Source organism: Raphanus sativus, chromosome 5 (assembly GCF_000801105.2).
Source record: "Raphanus sativus cultivar WK10039 chromosome 5, ASM80110v3, whole genome shotgun sequence".
NCBI classification, from domain to species: domain Eukaryota; kingdom Viridiplantae; phylum Streptophyta; class Magnoliopsida; order Brassicales; family Brassicaceae; genus Raphanus; species Raphanus sativus.
Window position 1 is genome coordinate 13016597 of NC_079515.1, and position 24645 is coordinate 13041241.

The 24645-nt window shown below is 32.5% G+C and overlaps 4 protein-coding genes across 6 annotated transcripts; 2 read left to right on the forward strand and 2 right to left on the reverse strand.

The window, feature by feature from the left end:
• Positions 1–4129: 4129 nt before the first annotated feature.
• On the forward strand, positions 4130–6172 carry LOC108862004 (galacturonosyltransferase 8). Its single transcript, XM_018636008.2, has 2 exons — positions 4130–5687; positions 5767–6172. Exons 1-2 carry the CDS (start codon positions 4257–4259, stop codon positions 6040–6042), a joined length of 1707 nt encoding a protein of 568 aa, XP_018491510.2. The 5' UTR covers positions 4130–4256; the 3' UTR covers positions 6043–6172.
• Positions 6173–6388: 216 nt separating this feature from the next.
• On the reverse strand, positions 6389–9187 carry LOC108862006 (nuclear transport factor 2). Of its 2 annotated transcripts, none has more exons than XM_057010471.1 (10): positions 8993–9187; positions 8604–8671; positions 8380–8520; positions 8028–8295; positions 7701–7936; positions 7403–7583; positions 7188–7309; positions 7048–7107; positions 6903–6966; positions 6389–6819 (listed from the first exon to the last, which is right to left on the reverse strand). In XM_057010471.1, exons 2-10 carry the CDS (start codon positions 8655–8657, stop codon positions 6548–6550), a joined length of 1398 nt encoding a protein of 465 aa, XP_056866451.1. In that variant the 5' UTR covers positions 8658–8671; positions 8993–9187; the 3' UTR covers positions 6389–6547. The 2 variants fall into 2 exon arrangements, with proteins under 2 accessions (XP_056866451.1, XP_018491511.1); XM_018636009.2 differs by having other exon boundaries at positions 7701–7954; positions 8993–9186.
• A 3351-nt stretch (positions 9188–12538) lies between these two features.
• On the reverse strand, positions 12539–14150 carry LOC108859134 (uncharacterized). Its single transcript, XM_057010633.1, has 6 exons — positions 13835–14150; positions 13485–13684; positions 13255–13395; positions 12979–13059; positions 12785–12912; positions 12539–12678 (listed from the first exon to the last, which is right to left on the reverse strand). The coding sequence occupies exons 1-6, from the start codon at positions 14061–14063 to the stop codon at positions 12639–12641; spliced, it is 819 nt and encodes a 272-aa protein (XP_056866613.1). The 5' UTR covers positions 14064–14150; the 3' UTR covers positions 12539–12638.
• Positions 14151–14909: 759 nt separating this feature from the next.
• LOC108859901 (phosphoinositide phosphatase SAC4) lies at positions 14910–16443 on the forward strand. 2 transcript variants are annotated; one of them, XR_001950549.2, is made up of 6 exons: positions 14910–15058; positions 15177–15272; positions 15359–15510; positions 15602–15774; positions 15897–16030; positions 16162–16443. XR_001950549.2 is itself a non-coding variant. In XM_056986791.1 (6 exons), the coding sequence occupies exons 3-6, from the start codon at positions 15478–15480 to the stop codon at positions 16310–16312; spliced, it is 510 nt and encodes a 169-aa protein (XP_056842771.1). In that variant the 5' UTR covers positions 14910–15058; positions 15177–15272; positions 15359–15477; the 3' UTR covers positions 16313–16443. The 2 variants fall into 2 exon arrangements, 1 of the variants encoding a protein (XP_056842771.1); XM_056986791.1 differs by having other exon boundaries at positions 15602–15799; positions 15903–16030.
• Positions 16444–24645: the final 8202 nt, after the last annotated feature.

Here is a 24645-nt window from a genome sequence, read left to right on the forward strand (position 1 = left end):
ATGAGATTCACAACCTTTGCAATTAATCGAGATTGCTATTATTAGTAGATATATAAGAACAAATCTAATAAAACTAAAATATCAAAGATTTAAAATAAGATACTATACTCTCCCATGATATTGAAGTGAGGTAAAAATCCGTTTCATCAGATGAACGGTCAAAACTGTCAAATAGAAACACGATGAATTGTTAAAAAAACAAGCCGGACATGTATGTTAAATTTTGAATCATCAGCCGGCATATACTATGCCTAACTTACCAATAATTCATGCAACCAAAATTATACGGAATATCTCATATAATTTAAACAGAGATATTCAAGAATCAGAATACAAAGCAATGAGGCGAGACTTATTGCATAGTCTTTGATGTGTTTAAACATGATTTGAATCCTTATATATCACTTAGTTTGTTTCATGTTCAGTATCAATTGGAGGATGGTTGGCCAAAGAGCAAGCACAATAAGTTTTTGGTAAATTGTATTGTACCATCTAATGAGCTTGGAGATAAGTTTGGATTCAACTCTCCAACTTTGTTTTTCTGATTTCTTGAAACCTCTGAAATACATGTTTTGAAAGAAGAGCCAAAGACATTTTCATTTACAATTAAGAGAAACTTAGGTGATGGAGAATCGAAACCTATTGTGTAACACCCATCTCTCATATTTGACCAAGATGACAAATTACATTTATAAAAAATAACTTTTCAAGACATATCCGTTTTAATAAATCCATTCCAAAACAAGCATCCGAACAAAACTCACTTTTTAACTTTACTATTACCTGAAAGATGAGAAAATAGAAAATAAGTGAATAATACAAATCATTCAGTGAAGATGATTATCCAACACTATTAATTAACTAGCATGTATAAATACGAACTCTAAAACAAGTATCACCCAATATATTCATCAATCAATCAAATCAAGTCATTTATATCAACACACACATCAACACTTTTCATCTCATTCTGTTTCTAATATTAATGTTAACATGACATTTTGACTGGTTATCACCTCAAAAAATCCTAGGTCACTAACATTGGATCTTTAGTTGGTTTTCAAGCTTTGACGGAATCACCATGTTTTCCTCCTCATTTCGAATTTCGAACAACTAAAATACTAACCACATCACAAATCGTCAATAACATGTCACATCATCAATCATCAAGAATCATATCTTAATAAACATCATCATTACAAATAATTATTATTTATCAATCATTATTAAACAAAAAAAAATCTCCAAGACCTAACATTTAGGAATACAATTTGCCTATTGGTACTACGAATCCACAAATCACGCTCTTACCTTTGCCTTAAGATTGAAAAGTTGATTTTGGAAAATAGCGGTCTAAGCGGTTGTAACGGTGTTTGGCGATCTAAAATTGTGTTCTAAATTCTAGTGTTTGGCGTTTTTGAAAACTGTGTTTATGTTCAAATTGAAATTAAAGTTTCTAGTTTTTGATATCATATGATGATTTTTGGTTAGAGAGCAACACAAATAACTACCGGTCCTTACATTTAGATAGGATATTGTCATACACTATTTGTTCTTTGAAACAATATCTTTCTAGAAACGATTTATCTGCGTTTGAAATCCCTTTGGTTTGCCGGAAAACTTCCCGCAGAACCCTTATGTAAATATGAAAAAACTGGTTTTAGACATGATTTATGGATTCATAAATAGTGATTTTTCAACTTGAATATCAAATAACAAACAGAATTTACCTCATAACTAAAAAAATTATTTTCTATACTCTATAGAAAGCTGAGAACATCAGCTTTCAAATCATAACAATTTTATTACCTAGATTATTCTTTAGCAATGTGAAATTGCCTTCTAATATGGTTTTGTGAAGCTAAAAACAAATTTTTTACAGATGTAAATGATTTTCACTCAACTTGTAGATTGAATAACGAAGGTAATGAGCCTCATAATTGAATGTTCTTGTGGCTATAGAATTCTGGGAACATCCTCTTTCCAATCCCAACAATCACATCACCTAACTCGTTACTTATCAATAGAAAATTGTCTCGCAATACGGTTTTGTGAAATCGGAAAACCAAATATAAGCAAATTTCAGTGATGATTTTCTCTTAGATTGTAGATCTAGTAACAAACTGAGATTACCTCTTAATTGAGATTGCTTAATATAGCTTTGTGAAAATAAAAAGAAATATAGTAGATTAAAGAAACATGATGATTTTTTCTCAACTTGTAGACTGAATAACGAATATAATAGCTATGTTCGCTTCATTAACGCCGCATTAGCGTTGAGCAACTGATAGTAACAAAAACGACAAATAATTTTAGTTGCAGCATCGTTATAAAGATGCCACAGGCAACTGTCGGCTCCCCGCTAATCATTTCCATGTTTTCATGGCCGCTGTAAATATTAACGGCTTCCATACATGTATCGACCTGTCGCTAACGTCAAATACTAGCATTATTTAATTCTCTATTTTAACTTGTTGCTGATCTGGCATTTTAAATCCGTCTATATTTTCTTCCCGCTCAACAATAAGGTTGCATCTAGGAAAAAAAAAAGGCTAACGTACCTCATAATTGAGTGTGGCTATAGAATTCTGGGAAAGTAAGCTTTCAAGTTCTAACAATCACATCACCTAATTCATTATGTATTAATGAAAAATTGCCTCACAATATGGCTTTGTGAAACTCGAAATCAAATCTAAACAGATTTCAAAAATATGATAAAATATTTCAGATTGTAAATCTGGTAATGAAATGAGATTATCTTTTAATCGAGATCTACAAGTTGATGCGTGTTCCTGAAGTGATCTATCATTCAAACTTATGTTATTTTTCTATCTCTTTCGTGCATGGTTGGAACTGTATCTCTAAAACACCAATTTGACATTGATTTTTCTTGGGAACATAGTTGGCAATTGAGTTTTCAGTGATTTTGGCAAAGTTTTTCCTTCATATTTGTATCTCCATTTCTTCTAGATTGTGGCTTTTTTATATAGGAGAAGGAGTTTAGAGTTTAGACTAAACAAAATTATTAAAATATCTTTAACTAGAGATTTTAAACGTAGGGTTCTACGTTTAGATAATTTGTAATGTACTCTATTTTTTTTTTTCAAAATAGAGTAATTCTCAGAGTTGAATTATAATCTAATGGTATTCTATTTTAAAATGAAAAATAGAGTGATAAAAAATAAATAAATGAACTATTTTACTATGGAGTAAACTCACATTTTATTCTATTTTAGAATAAAAAATAAAATACTATGTGAGATGATTTAAAGATTTGAAAATTTGTTGGTTTCGACTGAGACGATTCTTCATCACTTAGAAAGAAAATATCCATTTATTTACAAGATTATATATCTGTCTATAATCAATTTTGAGATTTTGAAAATAAATGGTTTAATATTAGTTTATTTTTATTGTTAAAATATTACATGAAAATAGTTTAATATTGAGAATTGTTATATGACTTGTATAAATATTTTGATATGTTTTAATTTTATATATGTGTTGTATTCTTGTATCTATATCTAGAAAAGGAAAATAGTTTAACTGGTTTTAGTGGCTATTCCTTGTCTTTTATTATGTCCCGTGTATAAATCTCCAATCGTTTTTGATCTTCACACGATTAAGTTTAAAACTATTACATTATCATGGAAATAATTGCTGAAATACATTGTCGGTTAATAAACGGGCAAATCTCTAAAATAGCAGTTTTTAAGTTTTTATCATAAAATAGCACTCAAAAAATAAAATGACCAAAATAGTACTTTTTGTTTTGAAAATTTTAATATTTATTTTTTATTTTAAAAATTTGAATATATTCATAAAACCCCACCCATTAACTCTAAATCCTAAGTCTTAGATGAGTTATAAATGCATACTTACCCTTCAATAAAACTTCTTTTGGTCATTTTTTTCTTTATGATGCTATTTTATGATAAAAATTTAGTTTGGTGCTATTTTGTCATTTTCTCTTAATAAACAATATAGATATTGTATTTACGAAAAAGTCTAATCAAAATTTAGTAGTATTATCTGGTATGAAAACACTAATTGACCGTGTGAATGAAGAGAGAATTAGTCTAGAGAGAATGAATATAAAAGTCCATATCCAAAAAAAAAGTTTTAATTTAAGATTTAAAAAGTTATGAAAATGGTTACCGACATTTTGTTTTCCATTAAGACAATCATTTCAGATGTTCAGAGAGACTCCATTAATAGCTACTATAATTGAATGAAACTCTACTGATCCTGCAAAAATGGCTACTCACCACCGACTTCTACGCGGCGGCGGCGGATCACCGTCGATTAGCGTCTCCGGTGTCAGATTCAGACTCACAGCTTTGGCTGCTGCCACTATCGCACTTTCCTTCTTCACTCTCTCGTTTCTCTTCACTTCCGAGTCACCTCATCTCCATCTCCCCGTAACTTCTCAATCCCTCAGACACTCGAATGGAAGAGTCGGATCCATCAGAAGATCCATGTTGGATACCAAATCGGATCCACTCAGGCCACGCCTCCTCCAGATCCGGAAACAAGCTGACGACCACCGGTCGTTAGCACTAGCCTACGCCTCTTACGCGAGGAAGCTCAAGCTCGAGAATTCGAAACTCGTGAGGATCTTCGCTGATCTCTCGAGAAACTACACGGATCTCATCAACAAGCCAACGTACCGAGCTCTCTACGATTCCGACGGATCCTCCTCGATCGAGGAATCGACGCTGAGACAGTTCGAGAAAGAAGTTAAAGAACGGATCAAGATGACTCGCCAAGTGATCGCTGAAGCCAAAGAGTCGTTCGATAACCAGCTCAAGATCCAGAAGCTCAAGGATACGATCTTCGCCGTTAACGAGCAGCTGACGAACGCTAAGAAGCAAGGAGCGTTCTCGAGCTTGATCGCCGCGAAATCGATTCCGAAAGGGTTGCATTGTCTCGCGATGAGGTTGATGGAAGAGAGGATCGCTCATCCGGGGAAGTACACCGATGAAGGAGGGAGAGCTAGAGCGGCGGAGTTAGAGGATCCGAGTCTTTACCATTACGCTATCTTTTCGGATAACGTGATCGCAGCTTCGGTGGTGGTGAACTCTGCTGTGAAGAATGCCAAGGAGCCGTGGAAGCACGTCTTCCACGTCGTGACGGATAAGATGAATCTCGGGGCGATGCAGGTGATGTTTAAGCTCAAGGAGTATAAAGGAGCTCACGTGGAAGTGAAAGCTGTTGAGGACTATACGTTTTTGAACTCTTCGTATGTGCCTGTGTTGAAGCAGCTGGAGTCTGCGAATCTTCAGAAGTTCTATTTCGAGAATAAGCTTGAGAATGCGACAAAAGATACGACTAATATGAAGTTTAGGAACCCCAAGTATTTGTCTATATTGAATCACTTGAGATTCTATTTGCCTGAGATGTACCCGAAGCTGCATAGGATACTGTTTCTGGACGATGATGTGGTTGTGCAGAAGGATTTGACGGGGCTTTGGGAGATTGATATGGACGGGAAAGTGAATGGAGCTGTGGAGACTTGTTTTGGTTCGTTTCATCGGTATGCTCAGTATATGAACTTCTCGCATCCTTTGATCAAAGAGAAGTTTAATCCGAAAGCGTGCGCGTGGGCTTATGGAATGAACTTCTTTGATCTTGATGCTTGGAGAAGAGAGAAGTGCACAGAAGAATATCACTACTGGCAAAATCTGGTAACCTTTCTTTTTGTGATATATGTTTTTGACAACAATTGTGTGTTTTGACTTTTGTTGTGTGTTGTTTGAACTGCAGAATGAGAACAGGACTCTGTGGAAACTTGGAACGTTGCCACCGGGACTGATCACGTTTTACTCGACCACAAAACCGCTGGACAAAACATGGCATGTGCTTGGGCTGGGTTACAATCCGAGTATTAGCATGGACGAGATCCGTAACGCTGCGGTGGTACACTTCAACGGTAATATGAAACCGTGGCTAGACATTGCTATGAACCAGTTCCGACCGCTTTGGACCAAGCACGTCGACTACGACTTGGAGTTTGTTCAGGCTTGCAATTTCGGCCTCTGAACTATGAATTATTTTCTTTATCAACAGAATCTTATCTTGTTATTTCAGCTATTTGAGGTTCTAACCTTAGTTTTTATGTGTTATTATCATATATTTTGGGGAATTAGAATAATGGATTTTGTTCATAGCTGCCGTAATTCTTCATATATACTATGGGTATGGGTACCACCACAGTATCTACTTTTGATATTGAAGCGCGAGAATAATAACTGACTAGCTAATTCAGGAGTTATAATATCAAAAGTCAACATTCTTGAAGAGACAAGCAGTGCTTTGTAAAACAAAAAAGAACCCGGCATTGTCTGAATTTTGTGAATCGAGTTTTAAACGTTGCTAGAGGAACAAGAGCTGCCGAAACTTTATCTGCTTCATAGAATTTGTAACTCCAATTAACAAAATGGGGGATGCAGGGAAACGAGAATAATAGCTATTTTTTAGTGACAGCTCTAAGCCTATACTCTCTAAAACAATACGAGCCTCTTTTTTTTGGGGTTGAAACGCAAATTTACGCAGTGAGAGACACGCGAGGAGCATCCACAGGTTTTGTAGCTCCGTTTGCATCTATTCCGCCACCAGCACCACGTCTTACACGTCTCGGAAACCCACCACCGTCACCATTTGCTCTGTTTGCATATCCTCCTCTATTGTTTCCCCTGTTGTTACCATACCCGTTGAATTCGTTCCGGCCTCTTCCACCTCCAAAGCTCCCACGACCCCTTCCACCTTCGTTTCTGTAGCCTGCGCCTACACCAAACGCTGAGCGTCCTCTATGATTCCCTGCTTCAACAACGAATGATTAATAGATCTGTTAGGTTCATGAGAGTTTCATTCCTTTCTCAAGTGTTGAAAGCCAAACTTGCCTCTTGCTGTCGATCGTTTTTCCTCGACAACTACGTTCTGCCCACCGAGTATGATAGGTGATGCCTATAAAGCCCCAAAGTACACATATCAGTAACAGTTGAGCAGAGTCTAATGAATATCACTAGTAGCACCATCTGTTATTACCTCGATTGCGCTTTGCATGGAACTGGCGAATTCAAACTCAACAAAGCCAAAACAGAATCCCTGTAAAGCACAAAACTCAAAAGAATAACTAGTGTGCAGATCAATAATTTATATATCTGTTAAGATGGGAGTCTTCTTACCTTCTGGCTTCTTACTTGAATTCCGTTGGTCCTAATAAGTCCAAACTTCTGGAACTCATTCTCGAGCAAAGCTGGTGTTGCATCAAGGGGCAAGCCCTTTAGATAGATGGATGGACCTGGAGCTGTTACGGATTCAAGAAACAAAGATTGCAGCAAGCTTACCGTTAAGAAACAAAGAACAACAACAACATGAGCCAAAAAGCAAATTGTTTTACCTCTTTCATTGTCTTGATCGTTCCCATTTACAGCTACATTTGCTCTTGAATCTGATTTCTCAGACAACGGTGTTGGTAGAGGGACATGAGTGGCTTGATCTTCTTGTCTCTTTGGTTCCACTACCTTAGTTGGAGTTCTCGAAGCAGACATCGGTGCAGCATTCTCTTTCATAACCATCACCTACATATTAAGATTACATACACCAATAGCGTTAAAACTTGAGGGCAGAGTAGCCCAAAGTCTCACAACAGCTTGATAAAGAGGAGATACTACACAACCCAAATGTAAGTTACTTACAATGGATGCATAAGATCTCTTTGGAACTTCGTCGGTCCTAGAATCAGACTCTCCAACCTTCTGAACATCAATTGGAACTTCGTGAACTATTCCAGGCGCAGGAGGGTCTTCCGTCATTGAAATCTGTTCTTCTTCAGTAGGAGCGAACACTTCAGGACCATTAATGCTCTTCGACAACACATCAGACTGCTCAACAGCATGATTCTCTTGGACATATGTCTCCTGAACTGGAATGTCTTGAGTAGCAGGTGGATCTAAGGCACAAAAAGATTTACAACGCTTATAAAAAAAAACTTGAAGGACGCAGATACATTCAATACAACTTACCCTGGTGAACGTTGACAGGAACTTGGATGTTATTCACGATCGTGGCTTCATCAATGTATCGGAACATATCATTCAAGACAAAGTAACCATTCTCCTGTGGGGCAAGGAAGAAGGTCTGAGTAAACGTCCTCCTCACACCATCTTTCCCCGTCAGATACCCAGTCACCAGTAGGAGAAAACCACCGCCGTAAGACTCTTGTGTGTCAACAGTTGCAATCTCGGCACCGATTACACCATCTCCAAGTGCCAGTATCTTCTTGTCAATACCCTGCTCTCGCAAAATACATACTCGTATTCAGCACTAGAACTTCAAGAATGCAAAAAAAAAGTAAGTTAGTAGAGAGAGACTCACTTGCAAGGTAGAAGTGATGCTCATTGTACCATTATTATCTTCAGGGCGGCCTAACTTGCTAATGTCTTGGTAAAATCGGTGAACATGCTGAGGGGAGTGATGCAAAATGTGGTAATACTGATGCACAAATGCATTCCCAACCTGTAAACACGCAAACTTTAATTTTAAAAAAAAAAAAAACAAGACAACTTAAAAATATCTGGTATAAGAAAAAGGAGAAATACAAGATCTGGAGTACAAGCTGCTGTTTGAACTTGCTGTGCACCTAACATCGCCATAGCTTACTTTACTCCTGGAAACAAAATCCATCAACAATATAATAGGATTAGATCGCATCTTCTCAGCTACGAGAGAGAGTGTGAGATCTGATCTAATTGAAAATTAAATTCAACTAGCTTTTATCTTCCTGAAATCAATCGGTTACTCGTTATAACATCAACTATTGGCTAAACGAAACGAAATGCGAGGAAGAAACAAAGTGGAGAATCCGAACGGATCTGAGCGGTACAATACAACAATTTTAGAATTCAATCGATCACGTAGAAGACGAAGAGTGGAGAAGTAAGTATGCCATTGCTGGAGCAGATTTCTGAGGAAGAAATCGTGAGTTTACCTGAAGAAAAAACGACGATTAACCAGAAAATCGAGAGAGACGATTCTCTTGTTCTCGCTCTCTCAATCAGGGAACCTCGCTAAGCTATGGCGCTGGTTAGGGTTTTGACAGCTGAATCTCGAATACAAGTGAGAGAGAGAGAGCGACTTGAGAGCACAAAAATGCCAAAATGTGGCGTGTATAGGTGTACGCCTGAGATGTTTACTTTTTACTGCTCTAAGAGGTGTTTTTTTTTTTTGGTTGATGTACACCCAATAAGAGGTGTTATTGGTTAGAAGAACGAGTTAATGTACCAAAAATATGCCCTTAGATGTATTTGTTACTGCCGTTCAAAAAAAAAAAGTTGTATTTGCTACTTTTTCTTATAAAATAACATAATTTCATAATATAGATGGAATCTAATTTAATTAATTTTTCTAAAATGGTATTTCCTACTTTATAAACTGAAAATAAGAAATATTTTTCTCCTAAATATATAAAAATAAAAATAAGTTGGAATATTCTTAGAAAGTTGTTTTTTCTCTTTATTTTTTAGTTAAGACTAGTGAACCTATCGATTAACTCGCTAAAACTTGCTTTAGAGAACATTGATCGACGCTCATACCATAGCATCGATCGGCATTCATACCATAGCATTGATCGATGTTCGATCCATATCAAAACACGACAGCTGAGATATTAGACTTAGTCAATATGATTGATTCACAGCGGAAAGCTGGAATACTTTCTCATAATATTTGAGTTCTACGATTGACAACCTAAATATTCTATATCACTATAATCAATGATTACCTGAAACCCTATATTTAACGCTTTCTTATAATAGTTTACAACCTCAAATCAATCAGATGAACAACTACCTTGTTTGCCCTGCTATTTATTGTTTTCATAAGTTACCTAACTTAATCGATCTATTGTGTGCCCTCGCTCCCTGTGGAATCGATCCATAAATACTACAACTGAATCTCTTATCTGAGACAGTAAAGTCATTACTTAGAGTAATTTGAATGATATCATATATATATGAGGTCAAAATTGGAGCTGTGCTGATGCAAAAGAAGAAGCGTATAACCTACTTCAATGAAAAATCTGAAGAAGTTAAGCTGAAGTAACCAACCTATGATATATAATTGTATGCATTGGTGAGAGCTCTCCAAACATTGCAGTATTACCTATGTCCAAAGAAGTTTGTATCCACATGGATCATGAGTCTCTCATATGATCTTTTTTTTGTCTCTCATGATCATGAGTTTCTCAAGACTTGAAAAAGACAACAAAGGCTGAATAAAAGGTATATCAAGTGGATTATAATTTATTGAAACATTTCCCTGTATCATTAGGTACAAACAAAATAAATATAATGTTATTGATGGAACACTCTAGAGAAGGTAAACTTTCATTTCATCTATAGAAGAAAAACTCTTAGGGTTTTAGCAGATCTGAACATATTAGGATCATTACCCTGAATTCCATGACAAGTACCAGGCAACTAGAAAACATGCATATGATAAGTTCTATCAATTAGATGATTTTCTTTTTCATGATAACCTTTTATGTTTGCTTGCTTGTTCTTTAAGGAAATTATATGTTAGGGAAGCACATGGAGTTGGCCTTATGGAACATTTTGGTGTAGTTAATACATTGAGTTCCTTGCAGCAACACTTTTAGTGTCCAAGGATGAAGTTGGATGTTGAGAGATTGTGTGGTTTGCAAATAATTCAAAGTCCAATATCAAGAATTGTATGCTCCTTTATATATCCCTATTACACTGTGAGTTGATATTTCCATGGATTTTGTTTTAAGATTGCCTAGAAATATGAAATATCGAGATAGAATTTTATAGTTTTGGGAAGGTTTTTTAAGAGGGTTCACTTTATAGTTTTCCATAATATTGATGACAACTTCTATAGTAGTGTTTTCTTCTTTAGAGAGGTTGTTATGTTGCATGGATTGCATAAAACAATAGTTTCAGATAGGGAGACTAAGTTTCTTAGTCCCTTTTGGAAAAAGATGTGGAAGAAAACCTGGTACCAAGTTGCTCTTTTCAAATATTTGTCATCCATAAAGTGATTGGCAAAATAAGATAAGTTGATCTTTTCAAATATTTTTCATCCATAAAATGATTGGCAAAATAAGATAGTAAATATGGTCTTGTCAATTTTACGACTTGTCATTATCAAAAGAAACATCAAAGCTTAGAAATATTATTTAATTAATGTATAATCTGTTTATAGTCATTCAATACATTCAGCTACCAAAGTTAACCCCTTTTTATGTTGTTTATAGTTTCAATCTGTTGTTACCAATAGACTTGATTACTTTGCCTTTGAAAGAACCGACTTATCTTGATGACAAAAAAGAAAGTCGAGTTTATTAAGTCTTTGCATGAACATGTTAGACAGGACATTGAGAAAAACAAAAATGTATGCAAGGAATTCAAATAAAGGGAGGAAAGAACTCTTGTTAGAACTAAACGATATGGTTTAGATTCATCTAAGGAAAGAGAAGTTTCCAAATGAATGAAAATTAAAATCATGCTTTTCATAAATAGAATATTCAAAGTATTAGAGAAGATTAAAAAGTACCTACAAATAATTTGGATTTGAGGTGTGCAGCCATCATTGGACCAAATTTAATTACACTATTTTTATGGGATATGAGTTTCAAACTTTTGATATATTGGGATACGAAACCGAAGATCCGACTTTAGCCCGACCAAAAAATGAAATCCCATTGGAATCGTTATATAAAAATATACGAATGGGACTTAAGAGTTTGATACTTTCGGGTTCGATTACAACCCGAACCAAACCAAAATCCAAAATATGATATAAAAATAGTTAAATATGTTAATGTTTTATATAGATTAAGGTAGTTTAGATATACTTAAAGCATTTAAAAAAAAAATTAGTTTGTTTTATATGTTATTTTGAATATTTTTAGTTAGTTTAGGTAGTTTAGCTAGTTTTTAATTAGATTTTTAACAATTTACATATTTTGAGTATTTTTTTGTTAATGTCTTAAGTTTTTAAAAAATTAATTTTTAAAAAAATATTAGTTATAATCTAGTATAAACCGAATCTAGAAGAAACCAAACTAAACCTGATCCAATCCAGAAATTAAGAAAACCTGAGTTGAAACTTATAAGCATAATATTAAAAGTATAAAGAATCTGAATCAACAAACCTCAAAAAAATTCTGAATCAATTAAACTGAATCCAACATACCTCGAAACGCCCAGGCTTGGCAAAGATGATCTCTTATTTATTGTTAACTAGTTTTTGACATGCGCGCGGATGTATGTTCTAAGTAATTATATGTTTTTGTTTAGTTGTAAAAACATTTGGTTTCATATGTTATTGAGTTTTGAAATTGGTATATCTTGTTTATTTTGTTTAGAAATCTAAAATATACTGGAAAATGAGAGACCCTAGTCAAAAATATTTCTGGCTCCATCACTGGTTCAAACTAAAAGAGAGAAAGACCATTCTTGGCTATTTTTGATACCAAACTTCTCTAAAATTTTTGAAAAAAAGCAGGAAAATGAAAAAAGAAACCCGTCTCGATTATTTTGAGCATCTAATTTGGTTACATGTAACTTAAATTGACAAAACAACAAAATGTATCGGTTTTCATCTGTACTGATCTAAACGGGCATCTTCAATACAAGCTGACCCTCCATAGCACTGCAACAAATAGTACAGCAGATATCATCAACATTGCCAAGTCCCCAAATCTGTACTGGAAATATAATAGTCATTTGTAAACCAGATTCACAAAATCTGTGATTACCTTTTGACATAGTAGTAGCAGAAGTCAGCAAGGATGAAGGTTTGAACGGCCTCGGCTAATAGAGCCATCGGGAACCAGAAGTAACCAGCGCCGATCAGCCATAGGTAATGTCCACGAGTCTCAAAGACCTACATTTGCACACCATTAGTCTCTTGAACTTAATAATCGAGGAAGAATTTTACAACTCAAATTACCTGGATAAGCCAATGAGCACATGCTAAAAATCTAGCGATACCTAGCGCAAACACGTAATGAGCTGTGAAAGGCTCTATGATCTGAAACAATTGTTCTAAAAATATGTTAATACTTGTCATTCTACATATATAGTTGGGTTAATCTTCAGGGGTCAGTATGTAAGTGTAGTTAATAAGACTTGGATCCATGTATTAATTAACCAATACGACGAAGACGAATACTCAACAAGTAGACCAAGGAAAACATAATTTATAGATATCTCAAAAGCGACTTACTTGAGCATTCTGCATTAATCGAAGCTGAGGCAGAACAGAGACAGATTCCGAGTAAACGCAAAACGCCCACATGACACGGTTGATGTAAGTATATCTCGAACTCGGGTGGATAATGAAAGCAAGGATAGCAGATGGAACAAGCTAGTAGAGAAAAGCATGTTACGTATAATCATCTCGAGAGACAAGAAACAAACAGACAAATCACATTATTTATATCAAAACCATATTACCACATAGTAATGGTGGAAATTGTCCAGAGTCTTCACATAAGATGCTTTCAGCTTGAACCGAATCATATAAATGACCCACAAAGTCGAAACCAAAGTGGCGAAATCAAGAACTGTATGGATATCACCTTCCATGTTTATACTGCATATCAGCCTCACAGCAAGAAACACTGCTGTCACTTCTTGAGACTTTAAAGAAAGACCTAAAGCATTACGCCATATAACATTATCATCAGCCAAACCAAACCAAACACAGTATAAAAAAACACAACGTTCACTTCTGTTAACATTTCACATTCCTTAGGACAAAACAAAGCTGAAGTTATAAGATAATTATATCATGATTATTTTACCCGAGCAAGTCTTTTGACGGGTGAGTTTATAGATGAGGATTATGATTCCGGCGGCATGGATGAGCTCAGAGGCAACAAAGAAGTGGTTGTGATTCTTAACGGTGAATCTAAGAAATACGACGAGGATCAGAGAGAGGATGACCCCTAAAGCTATCTTAACCATTTTCGATTGCTGTCTCAGCCACCCAAATACAACGTTGACGGCGGATACGCCTCTTCTCTTCCCCATTTTTGGTTTGATCGGATAATCAAATCTCTCTCTGTCTCTCTTCCTTTGTGTGTTTGTGTATGTTACAGAGCTTTAATGCGACGTTTCTGAAAGTGGATGATACGTTTTGTAGAGTGAGCGGAGACACGACGAGGGCATGCGGCTTGTGACGTGGCTATTACTTTTTTATGATCTGACTAACGAATAGAAGTATAACACTTGGGAACTGATGATTTTTTTCCTAAGTCTGAAATCAAGATTGTGATTTGGGAAATCCTTTAATTAGGAAATTAGTTTATGTCTTTGAATATTTATTTCCCATTTTGTTAGATTTTATTTTAAATCTTATGAAGCAAAAATCAGAATTTTGGACCAGAAACACAAATGTAATTTTTAATGAAAAAAAAATTTGGATACTCCGATCTAACTCAATGCTTAAGTGATAACTGTTGTAAAGTTATTATAGCCATAACTACTTTTATAGCATTAAATATTTTTCAGTCATATTTTACATATTCTATTTAGTCATTTTTATTTTTAAATCTTATTAATCTATAAATTTTCATATTCTTGATAAAGTCTACTGTTATTTGTTTAATTATTGTCATAAATTTATTGCTATTCAAATTTTTTTAGATGTTAATATTTTTATAAAAAAATTATTGATAACTAGATCTATTAAATTCTTAAATAGCTAGCAATATAATTCCATATATCTATTTATATAAAAGAAGGATGTATCTCTCCAGCTGACACGTAGGATTCCACCTAAGAAATTCGAGCTCTGACGTTGTGACACGTGTCCCGTGCGGATGATACTCCGCGTTTCATTTAATCGAAAATCATATTGGGCTTTAGTTTGTTGTGTATTTGTCCAATAATTGTGGATTTTTTTTTACGGCACCCTACTTCCATCTTCGTTTCTCTGAGTGACGGCGATGACGACTATCGATCTTCTTCGTTTCTCCTGTAACGGATCAATTTATGATCTCTACTGATGGCTCTTCAATTCTTCGGTCCGTCGTCTAACCATTTTAATATTTTGGCATTCTTATCTCCCTTGATCGGTCGGGTGTCTATTTATATGCCTCCCTGTAATCCCCGTTAGCAAATCTCGCATTTGTTTCGTTTCAGGAGCATCGGAAGAAGAAGAAATCTCACTAGATGAGAATCTTCCCTTTTTTGTGTTTCCAGGGTTCAAGAGATTCGTGTATTGAGTGAAAAAAACAAGTAACGTCCTTTGATCTCTTATAAGCATCTTTTGATTTTTTTTTTGGATTTGCTTATGAATTCAAAATCTTTTCTTTTTCCCACAGAGACAAGTTTTGTGCTCTGTATTTTTGGAAATTTAGTTGATAACCTCATCGCTATCAATGGAGAGGGAGGATCCACCTCCTCCTCCTCTGGATCATCATCATCATCCCTTCAAGCCTCTATGCAAGAATTTAAACTCTTTGAAACTCAATCGGTACCATACTACTTCCACCTTTCACGTTAATCGCTGGGTTAATTTGTAGCTAACATGAATACATGATGATATCATTTTTTTTTCTTTTCAGAATTTCTATATGATTGGTTGGAGTGGTAATAGAGTGTATAGAGTACTAAAGATAGACCGTTTTGATGCATCTGAGATTACTCTGAAGATTCCACTGCCTATACCAAAAAAGAATGCTACGAGTTGCTTAAACGGATACACGAAGACAACAAGGCCACAGGCAGCCTCAAACTGGTCAGTCTCTGTTATGGCATCACTGGTATTGTGTCAATTATGTTCACTGAAACGCACAGTGTTTTTACTTTTACAGCGTGATCTCACAATTTTTTTTTTTTTTGTGCTCCCCATTTATGCAGTCTCAGGGTTCATTAAGTTTTGGGGACCATACTACATGTGGTCACAGGGTCTATGAAGTGTCGAAGAGTGAGATAATTTCTTTGCGTAATTCTTGCGTGCTTTCCAACATTGCAAATTCAAGAGACGAGAACAGGTGTTTTGTTCTACCTTTTACTATATTATGCCCTTTTTTATTTATTTCACCCTTGGACGTTGCTATGTATGAACTGAAGTCATCTAACGCCACGTTTCTTTATCTGGTGTTTTCCATATGTTGATAAACAGGTACAAGAAGCTCCTGTGTATGGTGGACCTTACAAAGAACTTCTTTTTCAGCTATTATTTCAGTATAATGCGTAGTTCCATGAGAATATATGTGACCATGAGAGTGGTGATATTCTCTATAAGAAAATGTTTGTGTGGTACGTGTTCTTGACTCGGGGAATTCAACATCATCTTTAGAATACCGTCTGGACTGTAGCATTTGTGTATGGTTTCTCTAAGCATGTATGAATCGGATATATATTTTCTGCTCCTCACTGCCAAAGAGAAGAAAGTTTTCCCGAATTCCTTTTTTTTTGTCACAGCAGTAGTTTTGTTATTTGAGCACCATTTTCACTGGAATCATTATATTGCTTCCCTATCATGTTTTGTCTTGCACCAAAAGGTCCGCCAGAAAAAGTACTATTGTTTTTAATAACTATATATCAATTTATGTTCTTGGCTTACTCTAATAATAGCTTCGTCATTTTAAACAAATCACAACATCATCGAACGACTAGATACAAAACACCACACCATTAAAAACTATGACAAATAGAATTATCTTATATCATCAATCTAAGTATTATTTCTGGGTCAAAACAGTAAGTAATTGCTAACTTAAAATTAGTTTTTAAACAAGAAGATAAACATTATTCAAAACACTAAGTGCTAACTTAGATTTAGTTTTTCCTACCAAAAGAAACTTAGATTTAGTTTTTTTTTTTTGCGCAACGAACTTAGATTTAGTTTTTAAACAAGAATATAAACATTATTCGACATAATAAAATAGTTTTTATTATAATTTCCCGCCCGTAGGGCGGGCCGATCCTAGTTTTTAATAAACAAAGCTCTCTCTACATCTTTTACATTTAAAAAGTTCCTAGTTTTTAAAATCAACTAACTTTGTATAAATCCAGTCTCGATAACCCCTTAATTTCAACGGTAAAGAACAAACTATTTAAAGTATTAATATTTTGACTTTGAATATTAATGAATCTTATATTATTATTTCTTGAAAATTATATCAAATCAAAAGCATATAAACCTATAAATATATTAAAATTTAAAAGGATAATTTGAAAATATTATATTTAGAAAATTTTATTTGAAAATAAACCTTTTCTTAAACTACTCTTTCTTCCCTTCGTTTTTAGCATCAAAAACTACATATTCTTATTAAAAAAATACCCATCTACTGGGACGTTAGAGTTTGCATGGAAAACAAACAAAATCCTTGAGACCGAGCACCTTTAGCAAGATGATTAGCTCGGATGCTCAGAATACGTACGTAAAACAAAAGAAATGCAACAAACAAACTTAGGACATAGATGAACAAAATTAGAACATAGACCATCAATTTTAGCCATATGACTTGGACATTCTTCTTCTTCCTCAATGAACGTAGACATCTGATCCAAACTAGTGAGGATTTAACTGCCCACAACAGAGTGCTAAACTCAACAAGTAGGGGTTACAACACTGGATTACTAGCAATTACTCCCATCCTTGTTTTCGATTATGAACCCTCCTCTGTACCGTGCATCGTTGTCCTTCTAGGAAGTATCTGTAACGCCTTGACCACCCACAACTAATGAACCACCTACGTCCGCTTTCTCGGTCCATGGGTCCCATCTAGTTCGAATGATCGGTTCATTAATTTTTTAAGGCTCGAAATCATTGTTTACTGACCTGCAATCACCACATGACCGTCTCCCGTTCTTTGGCCTCACTCGCACATATCGTGAATCACTTCCCGATAGGTTACTCATCCTTACAGTAATCCAGCTCAAGCACGCCTAATTTTGGAGTTCTAAACGGATGTATGACAGAAAAGGTAAGTCAACTTTGGTGACATAGGTAGTCAAATCAATTCTCTTGAACCTTTCCATATATCACAACTTGGGATGTTAAAATTCACCCCTCTCAAAGAACGCAACAACGTCCTCGTTGCACCCCAAGTATAGTAAACTAAAGTCGGTGGACATGAACTAGTCATAAGCGAATTTGAATATAATTTGGGTTTACGTATAGCACATGTGTTTTGGTTTAAGCATACTATTTTGGGTTTAGATCTAAGATTTAAGATGTGAATTTGAATAATAAAAAAATATTTGAGGTTTAAGATTTTAGTTAGATTTTATAATATATGATTAGTTTGGGGTTAAATGTACTACATCTTATTTTTCTGTTATATTTATAAATTAATTAGTAGTTTAATATTAAAATTTTATGGTTCAGACTTTACTTTTGTATTTATAATTTTGTAAGTGTTGAGAGTTGGAGTTTAGGGTATATTTAGGGTTTATAATTTGGGGTAAAAAGTTTAGTGCATTAATATTAGGATATTTGTGTTTATAGATTTGATTTTTAAATGTTAAGGTTAAATAACCGAAAGTAGAAATGTCTTGGATTTAGGAAAATATAAAGTTGAGTTTATATTTAAAGGTTTATGATTTAATGTATAATATAGGGCTTGAGTATGTGTGATATATATATATGACTTTTTTTGGTATATATGATTTAAGATTTAAAATTTGAGGTTTAGATTTAATATTTGAATATACATTTGAAATTTGATATTAGAATAAAAATATTTGAGTTTTAGGGGTTATAGTTTAGGTTTTGGAACCAAAATATAGTGAGAGGGAAAGTGAATTGAAGGTTTGAGGGAAAATCAAAATTTTCCGCTTTTATTATGCATAGCGTTTCAAAAGTGTCAGTGCTATGTATATCAAGTCTCAAAAAGCGTTTGTAAGAAATAAATCTGACCAACCAAACATAGCATTTGCATTTTTACGAACACTGTCTAAAATTAAAGGGTATATCAACTATAGTACAATCGATAATGCTATCCTGCTCTACTATTAGTACTCGATTTTTCTTGTAGTGTTGGTGGCGAACGACACTCCTACAGATCTACTCCCGACAAGTTTTTATCAGTCATGGAAAAATCAACCGTTAAAATCCTCCGTTGAATTGTATCTTAAGCAAATATGAGCCAGAAATGTCTAAGAAACTATACCACATAAGGCAAACCAATTGGTATAAATATACAAGAACAAACTTCATATATATTTTTAACACAATACATCTGAGAATGATCTTATTTTTTAAAATATATTTTTATCAATTTATTAAATTAAATTATAATTAATTATCTAATATAACAGATAAATATAATATTAGTAATATAAAACTATTTTATAATTATATAATAAGTTAAATATAGAAATTCATTAAGAATAATATTGATATTAACCACTCTAACTTTTAAGGTGAGATTTTATAGTAAAAATATTATTTTCAGATAATAACACAGTATATTTAAGAATTAACTTATTTTTTAAAAACTATTTTGACAATTTATTATATGAAATTATAATTAATTAGCTAATATAACAGATAAATATAATATTAGTAAAATAAAATTGTTTTAACTATATATATGAATATTCATTAAGGGTAATATTGATATTAACCACTTTAACGTGAGAGCTCCGTTGCAAAAATTTACTTCGCAAATAATAGTATAGATTAAATCTGTTTATAAATTGGTATTTTTACAAATTAAAATTTGGTTTACATGGTTTACAATGAGAAATTGGTTTAAATCTAATTACAAAACTAGATCTAAACCTAATCTTCTAGTACGCCGCAATACACCAAACGCCATTAGTGTTCTTGTATCCCATTTAAACCAACTCTACACAATGTACGAAGGGCAAAGAGAAGGAACTCAGCCCTAGGTGCATGATTTCTACATTGCAAGCTATAGATATTAAAACAGACTCCATTATTGCCCTCAACTGATCCGAGTCCCGTATATAAGAAGCTCTCGGATGAGTTGTTGAAGAGGCAGAGTTTTGAAGAGAAGAAGATTAGAGAGAGAAATAAAGAAGGGAGAAACAGAGATTCGAAACAAATGAGGTCTTGGGGAGAGAGAGAGAGAAACAAAAAAATGAATCTGGATCCTTGAATAGATTTAATCAATTGGAAAATTGTCATTTAAATCATGAACTTTCAAATTTGGTTAAAAAAAGTCTGAAATTTCCCTTGGACCATTTAAAGCACCAACTTAATTTGACTAGCCATTTTAAACATCAATTTAGTTTGACTAAACCAAATTAAGCACGACGTTAACTCGGGTTACAAAATGATTAAACGGAGTTAAATGCCGTCTCTAATCTTCGTTAAGTCCAAAACGACGTCGTTTAATTTTTTTTCAAAAAATAGCATCTGGGTGGAATTGAACCCATGACTATAGACACACACATGTAAGGCTAAAACCACTAGACCACTTAAATTTTTCTTAGCATGATTGACTAGTAATATTTATTATTGTGAAATCTCCAAAACATCTTCTTCAACCCTAAATCCCTAAATAATTTTAATAATATTAAAACTTGAAAATAAATTATTAACTATTCAAAATTTTGTGAACATAATTAAAAATATTAAAAATTATAATAATTATTAACTTAATTATAATATTTAGTATTATTTACATGTATTATTAAAAATACTACTTATAAATAACTATATGATACTAAATGATTTTTAATTATAATTTTTAATTAATAGAAATACTAAATGATTTTGAATTATGATTTTTAATTGTAATTTTTCATAATACTAAAATATTTTTAATTAAAAATCACAATTAAAAATCATTTTGTTTTATTAGTAATTGAAAATTATAATTAAAAATCATCTAGTAATTAAAATGATAATTAAAAATCATTTAGTATTACTAGTAATGAAAATTAATTATTATTATAAATCAGACAAGTTATTATTAACTATAATTTTTAATTATAATTTTTAATAATAAATAATTAAAAATCATTTTGTATTATTATTATCTAAAAGTTATAATTAAAAATCATCTAGTTATTTATACTCACAAAATTTCGAATAACTGATAAGCTATTTACAAGGTTTAATATTTATAAATCATTCAGGGATTTAGAGTGGAAGAAGATGATTTGGAGGTTTCATAATAATAAGAGGAAATCGGCCAATTCATACCTCAACAGAGGACCGCGGTCCCGATCAGTACATGAACTCGTACCCTGTGCTAAAACATACATCAACACGTAAAACTTTCAAATTTCATACATCAACTAACAAAATTCGGTTTTTACATACATTGACCGTTTATCCATTAGTCAAAGAAAATAGAGTCTAAACTATCCGTTAAATATTGATTACCTGGATTTTTTTATATTTTAAATAATTAATAAAAAATCTAAAAAAAGAAGAGAAGGGGATTCGAACCTGGGTCTAGACAACACATCCACTGGCCTTTTAACCACTGTGACAGACGAGATTTATGGATTGTATTCTCCATAGTTTTTATCTATACCTAATAAATATTTCATGCATATATGACAATTCTATCAAATAATTATTTAAATAAACAATGAAAAATAAAAGTTTATTCTCTCAAATTTTTTTTGTCGAAATATATATTTTTAACTCAAAATTTTTATTAAAAAAAAGATTTCCAGTTTTTTTTCCAATGTTTTGAAAATTTTTAAAGATAATTCTCCTAAATAGATTATTTTCAAATTTTTGTCACAAAAAGATACTAGGGATGAAAATGACCAAATTTTTTCATTTAATAGGTAAGAAGATCCTTATATACAAAATTATTTTTTATAGTTTCAGATTATATGTTTTTCTTTTTTATTTATTTTTAGTTATTTATATTTATATATCTAGGATATAAGGATCTTTTTACCTATTAAAATAATAATTATTTTATAGTTTCAGATTACATGCTTTTTATTTTTTATTTTTTATTCTTATATCAAAATAGTCTATTTAGGAGAATTGCCTTTTAAAAAATTTCAAAACATTGAAAAAATGGAAATATTTATTTTTATAAAAGGTTTGAATTTAAAAATATATATATTTCGATAACAATTATTTGAGAGAATAAATTTTTATTTTCATTTTTATTTAAATAATTATTTGAGAGAATTGACATATGTGAATGAAATATTTATTAGGTAGAAATAGAATCTATGGAGAATATATAATCAATAAATCTTGTCTGTCACAGTGGTTAAAAGGCCAGTGGATGTGTTGTCTTTGACTAACGGATAAACGGTCAATGTATGTAAAAGCCGAATTTTGTTAGTTGATGTATGAAATTTGAAATTTTTACGTGTTGATGTATGTTTTAGTACATGGTACGAATTTATGTACTGATCGGGACCGCGGTCCTCTGTTGAGGTATGAATTAGCCGATTTCCCTAATAATAAGTATTAGTAATCAATCAAGTTGAAAAAGTGCAAGTGGTCTAGTTGTTTGGGCTTTCCAATGATTGTGTCTTTGGTCACAGGTTCGATTCACCTGGATGCGATTTAAAAAAAAAAAATAAACAACGTCGTTTTTCGATTTAACGGAGATTAGAGACGGCATTTAACTCTATTTAATCATTCTGTTACCCGAGTTAACGTCGTGTTTAATTTGGTTTAGCCAAACTAAATTGATGTTTAAAAATTGGTGCTTTAAATGGTCCAAGGGAAAGTTCAAGCTTTTTTCCAACCAAATTTGAAAATTCGTGATTTAAATGAAAATTTTCCCTTTAATCAATGGTCAACAATTGCAATCCATACCTTCATTTTTTAATCAATAGAAAATTAGAAGTGGTTTGTCCAATACAAAAAAAAGTTAGGAATTATAATTTTTTGGTCGACCGGAATGATTATTAATTGTGTTTGATTTATTTAAGCTTAAATATATATTATTATTTTTGAACACCGACTTTAATATATATGGAAGACAAAAGATACTGTTTTTATTTTAATTCATTTACTAGACTTTTGATCCCGCACATGTATTTAATTTTACATTTTAATTTTTATTGTACATATTGTTATATTTGTAAACGTAGTTCTATAAAATTAAGTAATTTTTTATTTTTGCATTTTGATGTATATAAAAAAATCCAATATTTATATATTTAGAGCAATATTATTGATACAAATCTATAAAAGGTTCTCTTTCCCCTTTTTATCAATATTTAATGAAATTTTATTATCTAATTATTTTTTTTATTTTCAAAAGCTTCAAACCAATAATAAAATGTCACCTAGAAAAGTGGTACACAAAAATATTCTAAACATCTCTCTGCACCCATCTCATATATGTCTCTCTCCTCTCTCTCTCTCTCTCTCTCTCTCTCTCTATATATATATATATATATATATATATATATATATATATATATATATATATATATATATATATATATATATAGCCTTTTCATTGTTTATAATTTATTTTTGAAAATACCCAATTTCATCATTTCAATGGAAGTCCTCTTAAATCCATGTCAAAGATATATAGCACACAAATTTTTTAAATGAAAAATATGAAAATAGACAATTATGAGTCGGTATGCTATTTTTAGATGGTATATTATTTAAAACATTTCTAAGAAAATAAAATGATTGTTAAACTTCTATCAAATTTGGAACATATAAAATTAAGATTTAAATCAGTAAGAAAATAAAATGAAAATATAACTTGATGTAACCGATAAAAAATTATAAATGGACTTAATTATGTGTTAAAGGTAATATTGGTTAGAATATAGGAAATAGTTTGATAGTAGGTATTTATGATCTGAATTTTTGTACGAAAGGAGTCAATTATGAATGAATTTCATGCATTAAATTTTCAAAATTTTAAAGTAGATTGATCTGAAAATCAAGAGGAATGAATGCTTGGATAACTAATTACGTGATTTAAAAATCTATAGACAGTATAACCTCTTTAAACTAATACTCGATAAATTAATATACACTAAAAATCTCTATAAATAAATATAATTTTATAGTCCCAAATTGATTTTTTGGTTCAATTAGTGTATCGATAAATTAATAATCTCTATAAATTAATAAAAAAAAAATAATTTTGGTGTAGTCCCAACCTTATTAATTTATAAATGTTTTTTCTTTCTGGTTCAGACACGTTGGCGCCATGTTACAAAGTCACACTCTGTGAAGTCGACACGTGTCTCTTGTCACAATACACTTCATTTCATTTAATATTTTGTGGGTTATGTTATGTGGGCTTTTTATTTACGCTCCTTAGCACTTACTGGGTCTTTTTAATAATTTAACAACATGTAGATAGAGAGTAATATATTCTTCTCGAGCAGCGATATAGATAGTTACGGTTCATCTTCTTCTTTGTTAACTCACGGTCTGCAACAACAATGGATTTCAGGTTGTTGAGTGATACTATTCGTCGTGGTCTACGATAATCTTTATTTGGGTTATTACAAAAAACTAGGCCCGCTATTTAGAGTCTGATTGGTAAAGGTTGTAGCTTTATTTTTTTTTGCTATAGAAAGATTGCTGTAGATTTTTTGCTGTAGCTGTAGATCATATGACAGTAGATTTTTGGCTGTGAGATTTTAGCTGTAGTTTTTATTTCTTAAAGCTTGATTGGCATTTTAAATTGCTGTATATTAGTATTATATACAT

What these genes read in the sequence shown, in the direction of transcription:
- LOC108859134 (XM_057010633.1), bottom strand. Translation starts at nt 14,063, where the DNA reads ATGGGGAAGAGAAGAGGCGTATCCGCCGTCAACGTTGTATTTGGGTGG. An exon ending in CCGTCAAAAGACTTGCTCGG is followed by an intron (nt 13,685 to 13,834) that starts GTAAAATAATCA and finishes GTAATGCTTTAG; the next exon opens with GTCTTTCTTTAAAGTCTCAA. An exon ending in TGCTACTACTATGTCAAAAG is followed by an intron (nt 12,679 to 12,784) that starts GTAATCACAGAT and finishes TATTTGTTGCAG; the next exon opens with TGCTATGGAGGGTCAGCTTG.
- LOC108862004 (XM_018636008.2), top strand. Translation starts at nt 4,257, where the DNA reads ATGGCTACTCACCACCGACTTCTACGCGGCGGCGGCGGATCACCGTCG. An exon ending in ATCACTACTGGCAAAATCTG is followed by an intron (nt 5,688 to 5,766) that starts GTAACCTTTCTT and finishes TTTGAACTGCAG; the next exon opens with AATGAGAACAGGACTCTGTG.
- LOC108859901 (XM_056986791.1), top strand. Translation starts at nt 15,478, where the DNA reads ATGCAAGAATTTAAACTCTTTGAAACTCAATCG. An exon ending in TCTCTGTTATGGCATCACTG is followed by an intron (nt 15,800 to 15,902) that starts GTATTGTGTCAA and finishes ATGCAGTCTCAG; the next exon opens with GGTTCATTAAGTTTTGGGGA. An exon ending in AATTCAAGAGACGAGAACAG is followed by an intron (nt 16,031 to 16,161) that starts GTGTTTTGTTCT and finishes GTTGATAAACAG; the next exon opens with GTACAAGAAGCTCCTGTGTA.
- LOC108862006 (XM_018636009.2), bottom strand. Translation starts at nt 8,657, where the DNA reads ATGGCGATGTTAGGTGCACAGCAAGTTCAAACAGCAGCTTGTACTCCA. An exon ending in TTCAAGTAAGAAGCCAGAAG is followed by an intron (nt 7,108 to 7,187) that starts GTAAGAAGACTC and finishes TGTGCTTTACAG; the next exon opens with GGATTCTGTTTTGGCTTTGT. An exon ending in CCATGCAAAGCGCAATCGAG is followed by an intron (nt 6,967 to 7,047) that starts GTAATAACAGAT and finishes GGGGCTTTATAG; the next exon opens with GCATCACCTATCATACTCGG.